We start from the raw sequence: 6,442 nt of genomic DNA on the forward strand, positions 1-6,442 counted from the left end.
CCGTGCCGAGCGCTCTGATTGGCCGAGGCCGGAGCCACAGGAAGCGGCGCCGGGCTCGCCGATTGGCTGCCATTCTCTTTGTGTGCGGGCAGCTGGCGTCTGGGCTGCATTTTGAATGGTCTCGTATTGGAAGGCGAAGGTGTCCATGGGCAGCACAGCAACAAAGGAGCCAGGATGGTGTTAGTGCACGTCGGATATCTGGTTCTTCCCGTCTTCGGTTCGGTCAGAAGTAGAGGTAATTGCGGCTTATTTGCTGTCGCGTCTTTTTTCATGTGTGTTTGACGGACGCGCAGATGTGATCAAAGGCTGCTGGCCTGGCGGAGCGTCGCGTATTTTGCTACACAAACACGGAGCGATTTGCTCAGTGGCGTAACATTTAATAAAACACCCAGCATATGTATAAACTAGATAGCGAGTGTTTTAAATCATAATGGATAATTCGTTACCGTGTCACAATTTGGAAAACGCATACCACGTTCTTAAGCGTCATCCTTTGTGTCAGAAGCCATATGTGTTTAATATAGAAATACCACTAAGGTTACGCATATATGCGTGTTCATGTATTTGTCTTGCGCACAGCTCCTCACTGGGGCGCGTCAAACTAAAACGCGCTTGTTACAATCTTTCAGCGCGATGCGACGAACGCGAGCCTTCATATTATAAAGCAACAAAGTGTCGCGCTTTGCCAGCGTTTTTGGCTCGTTGCGGGGTAGATAACGCGTTACGATCCGTTAAATTCCCTCACATCCGTTCCGCCGTGTGCGGTTTTGTTTATGAATAATTAAACATGGCTTCAGCAGTCAGTGTGCTGATGGGCAGCTGCAGTGCTACGAAATATCCTCAGCTGAACCTGCTCACAGTTTCAGCCTTTGCAACACGAATGCATGAAAAATTGGATCGTTTAATATCAAATCATCGAATGCAGCACGCAGTATGTTTTTAATACTGCTGTAATGGAGGAAAAAAAACACCTGGATGTTAAATCCCACCTTAGCCAGCCATGTCTGGACAGGAAAAAAGGTGCATCCATGTACAGTATCTGTGCACGTCAGTAATTATAACAGCAGAAATGCACCCATCCTTTTTGCACCGTTATTCATATTTTAATTGCAGTTAAATCATAATTGTGCCATGTTATGCATTTTATAGCCATGCTTCACTTGATGCATTAGTATATAAAATGTGCAATTAAATAATTACAGTATTATTTTATGCGTTTGTTGATACCAACAAAAAATAAGATGCAACCATAAATGCAAAATTGTAAAATAATTATATTAGATGTGAGATGCATTTTGGTGCCATATATAAAATGTGTGCAAATAAATAATATAGTAGTATATGCATTTTACTGTCACAAGCAGAAAAACAACGTGCATTTGTGCAATAATACATAATAGCGAAAATGGTAATATGAGGTGCATTTTGTAGCTTTACTACACCAGCATCTGTTTAAAATGTGTGCAATTAAATATTATCATATACAAATTTTACTGTCATGCACTAGCACCAGCAGAAAAACAAATGCATCGTTACGTTGAATATGTATATGAAATATATGCAAATAAATGATATTGTAGTATAAGGATTTTACTATCACCAACTAAAAAACACATGCATTAATATGTATGCATTGTGCAATTGTCCAATAATAATAGTGATATGAGGTGCATTTTGTAGCCATGCTACACCAGCATCTGTATATAAAATGTGTGCAGTGAAATATAGTAGAATATTAGTTTTACTTTCATGCATTAGCTCCAGCAGATAAACAAATGCATCCAAATGTGAAATATGTCTATTAAATATGTGCAGTTACATATAGTACATGTACATAATACATATAGTCAATATGAAAAATGTGTATATAAAATGCATGCAATTAAATAAGAAAACCAATGCTTCAATATATATGCATGTCTGCATTAATAAATAATAGCCAAAATAGTAATATGAGGTGCATTTTTGTAGCTCTGCTACACCAGCATCTGTATTTAAAATGTGTGCAATTAAATAATATAATAGTAAACAAATTTTACTGTCGTGCATTAGTAGAAAAACAATTGCATCAGTATGTGAAATATTTATATAAAATGTATGCAAATAAATTATGTAGTAGTATAAGGATTTTACTGTCACCAATGTAAAAAACACATGCATTAATATGTATACATTATGAAATTGTTCAGTAGTAATAAAATAGTGATATATGTGCACTTTATAGCCATTCTACACTATTTACAGTGTGTGCGATTAAATATAGTGGAATATGAAATTTACTTTCATGCATTAACCCCAGCAGAAAAACAAATGCATCGATATGTGAAATATGGATATAAAATATGTGCTATTAAATATAGTAGTATATGCATTTTGCTGTTGGACATCATCACCAGCAGAATGTAATGTATCAATATGAGAAATGTGTATATAAAATGTGTGCAATTAAAGAAGAAAAACAAATGCTTTAATATGTATGCATTTGTGCAATAATAAATAGTGGCAAAAATTGTAATATGAGGTGCATTTTGTAGCTCTGCTACACTTGCATCTGTTTAAATAATAGTATACAAATTTTACACTCATGCATTAGCACCAGCAGAAAAACAAATGCATTAATCTGAGAAATGTGTATATAAAATGTGTGCAATTAAATATAGTAGTATATGCATTTTACTGTAACCAGCAGGAGAGCAATGCATCAATATATTTGTGGAATAATAATAATAATAATAATAAAAATAATAATATAGTCATTTGAGGTGCATTTTGTATTGTAATATTTGTAATTAAATATTAATTAAATTTTACTGTCATGCATTAGCATCAGCAGAAAAACAAAATGCATCAATATGTGAAATATGTATATAAAATGTATGGATATAAATGATATAGTAGTGTAAGGATTTTAGTATCATTGGTAAAAACACATGCATTAATATACATGCATTATGCAATTGTTCAGTAATAATAATAATAGTGATATAAGGTGCATTTTGTAGCCTTGCTACACCAGCATTTGTATTTAAAACATGTGCAATTAAATGTAGTGGAATATGAAATTTACTTTCATGCATTAGCCCCAGCAGAAAAACAAATGCACCGACATATGTATATAAATGTTTGCAATTAAATGTAGTATATATGCAAAATGCATCAATATTTTTGTGAAATAAATAATAATATTAGTAATAATAATATAGTAATTTGAGATGCATTTTGTAGCCATGCTGCAGCAGCATCCGTAATTAAAATGTTTGCAATTAAATAATATAAAGTATATGATTTTTACTGTCAATGAGAAATGCGTATATAAAATTTGTGCAATTAAATAACATAGTAGTACATGAATTTTACTGTCACCAGCAGAAAAACCAATGCATCAATACCTGTGTATATAAAATGTGTGCAATTAAATATGATATTACTATATGATTTTTACTGTCGCCAGGAGAAAAATCAAATGCGCTGATATGTGAAATATGTATATAAAAATGTGTGCAATTCAATATCACCAGCAGACAACCAAATGCATTGATGTATGTGTGCAACTGTGCTAAAATAATAATAATAGTAATATTTGTAGGTGCATTTTGTAGCCATGCTGTAGCACAGACGGTTTCATTGATTGTGCTTGTATTTGTTTCTATTTTTTTCCTTGTTCCATAGTCTGGGGGCTGATTCTACATACCGCATTTTTTCAGAGCTCTGTTCCCTTCCATTGTGTATCTAACGATCACCCGCCGCTGCTGTGCTATAGCCTCTGCCTGCCCTGCATCTAGCTGTGTTGTGACTCCCTCTTCTCATTCCCTCTCTTTCCATCTGAAGACGACATTACAAACAAACTCTCACTCATCCAGTATATCCTCCTGTGTAACCGACTGCAGAATAACACACTCTCTTCTCTAGAAGAATCCTCTTGTCTTCTTATTTTTTTAAATGGTCATTGTTGCTTTGACAAAAAATAACAACTCATTGTAGCATTTAGCTTTTTTACGACTGTCATTGTGATTTGTCCCATTCTCAGTGTGGATAGACCAACATTTTTGCTGTAAATTTCTGTCAAGTGGATGCATTGGCCTCTCACTCGATCATAGCCGGGCTTGATCGACCCCTAAACACTGTCTCTGTCTTGTCTTTCGGGAAGGTGCGCTGTGCCGGTGGGATTTGCGCGAGGAAACTTACCAGAGAAGCTTGACGTTAATTTTTCTTTTCTAATTATGTATGTACAGTTGGGATCGATAATATCTCACTCGCTCTGTGGGTTTCGCTTCCCTAGGGTGACCTATTAATGATTTAATCAAATGAAATCTATACCATCTTAAAGGAATAGTTTGCATAAAATAAGTTCTTTCAATATTTACTCACCTTCATGTCGTTCAACACCCATATGCTGTTATTTGTTTTGTGGGAAACAAAAGGAAATGGAAAGATCATCATTTGAATATTTTTATATTATATATTTTAGAATACTTAGATGTAAATATTGCTATTAAGATTTAATTTTAGTTCTTCAGCTTAAACGTAATTTCAGTTATTTGCCAAAGCAACATTTCTAATCTTAGTTTAGTGCATGGTTTTCATCTAATATTAATGTTTTATTTGATTATCAGCTTTCTCAACTAACAAAAATGTTTTTAATAGTTTTAGTTAACATTAATAACCCTGGTTTAAATGACTCATGCACTGTATTTCAGGTTTTCTGACGTCTTACAAGTGAAATTTAAGTTATTATTTACTAATTATCTTCTCTGAAGCTCTGAAATCTCATTTGCATGCAGTGGTTTTGAAGGCCAAAAATGCAAGTGGTTCTCGTATGGAACTGAATGCAAGTTCTTCACAAAACTAAAGGTGTTTACTGGAAAACTAATGGCTGTTTAAGGAAAACAGCTGTAGCAAAGACATTAAAAAGGCTTGTTTGAGTTGCATGGAGAAATGACAGCATAGGGGTATGGAATGACATGAGAATGAGTGACTTAATATGAGTTGAGGTCAAAAGTTTACACCCCACCCCCCCTTTCAGAATCTGCCAAATATATATTATTTTACCGAAATAAGAGGGATCATACAAAATGCATGTGTGTGATTTTATTATTATTATTATTATTTTTTTTTAGTACTGACCTGAATAAGATATTTCACATAAAAAACGTCCTACAATGTTGACGTCCCTTTCCAGCAATGACTGTATGAATTTGAGAACCATCTTTTCACACTGAGGACAACTGAGGGACTCATGCAACTATTACAGAAGGTTCAAACACTCACTGATGCTTCAGAAAGAAAAACGATGTAGTAAGAGCTGAGGGTGAAAACTTTTGAACAAAATGAAGATGTGTACATTTTTTCTTATTTTGCCTAAATATCATATTTTTTTAATTTAGTACTGCCCTTCAGAAGTTACAGAAGATACTTGCATGTTTCCTAGAAGACAAAATAAGTTAAATTTACCCTGATTTTCAAATTCCAAAAGTTTTCACCCCCAGCTTTTAATGCATCATGTTTCCTTCTGAAGCATCAGTGAGTGTTTGAACCTTCTGTAATAGTTGCATACGAGTCCCTCAGTTGTCCTCAGTGTAAAAAGATGGATCTTAAAATCATAGTCATTGTTGGAAAACCAAAGAATTTGTGGGACCTGAAGGATTTTTCTGAAGAATGGCAGGCAGTTTAACTGTTCAGGACAAACAAGGGACTCATGAACCACTATCAGTAAACAAAAAACGCAGTTGTGGATCATTCACGTAACAACACAGTATTAAGAATCAAGTGCATGTAAACTTTTGAACAGTGTCGTTTTTATAAATCCAGCTATTTTCACTTGTGGACTATATGTAGACGTCTTATGTGAAATATCTTAAGGTCAGTACTAAATAAAAATAACATGTATTTTGTATGATCCCTCTTATTTGGGTAAAATAATTAACATTTTGCAGATTCTGAAAGGGGAATGTAAACTTTTGACCTCAACTGTATAATGCGTTTTTTTGTATACCCATTGCGGTATTATCTTCAAAGGAAGTACTGAGCTTTAATAATCTTTAAGGAGCAAAACAGGAAAACCATAGAAATGCTGCTATTTCAAGACTTGCTGTTTGATATGACAAAGTTAAAGCAATAGCTCAGCCACAAATGAAATTTGCTTTAAAAAAAAAAACAAAAATCCTCACCCTCAGGCCACACTCATGTAGATGAGTTTGTTTCTTCATCAGATTTAAAGAAATGTAGTGTTTCATCACTTGCTCACTAACGGATCATCTGTAGTAAATGGGTGCCGTCAAAATGAGAGTCCAAACAGCTGATAAAAACAATACGATTATCCACAAGTAATCCACACCACTCCAGTCCATCAAGTAATGTCTTGAAGCTTAAAAACTGTGTTTGTAAGAAACAAATCCATCATTAAAGCATTTTAGCTTTACAAGTCCTCTATCCATAGTATTGC

The 6,442-nt window shown here is 34.3% G+C and overlaps 1 protein-coding gene across 1 annotated transcript in view; it reads left to right on the plus strand.

Moving 5' to 3' along the window:
• The first annotated feature begins 65 nt into the window (after window positions 1–65).
• The window catches only part of rnf165a (ring finger protein 165a), a 21,164-nt gene continuing 14,787 nt past the window's right edge, over window positions 66–6,442 (plus strand). The window contains exon 1 of the mRNA XM_051092518.1: window positions 66–235. Within this exon, the coding sequence (XP_050948475.1) occupies window positions 175–235 (61 nt within the window). The 5' untranslated portion in view covers window positions 66–174. The remainder of the gene's footprint in view (window positions 236–6,442) is intronic.

Source organism: Labeo rohita, chromosome 21 (genome assembly GCF_022985175.1).
Source record: "Labeo rohita strain BAU-BD-2019 chromosome 21, IGBB_LRoh.1.0, whole genome shotgun sequence".
NCBI classification, from domain to species: domain Eukaryota; kingdom Metazoa; phylum Chordata; class Actinopteri; order Cypriniformes; family Cyprinidae; genus Labeo; species Labeo rohita.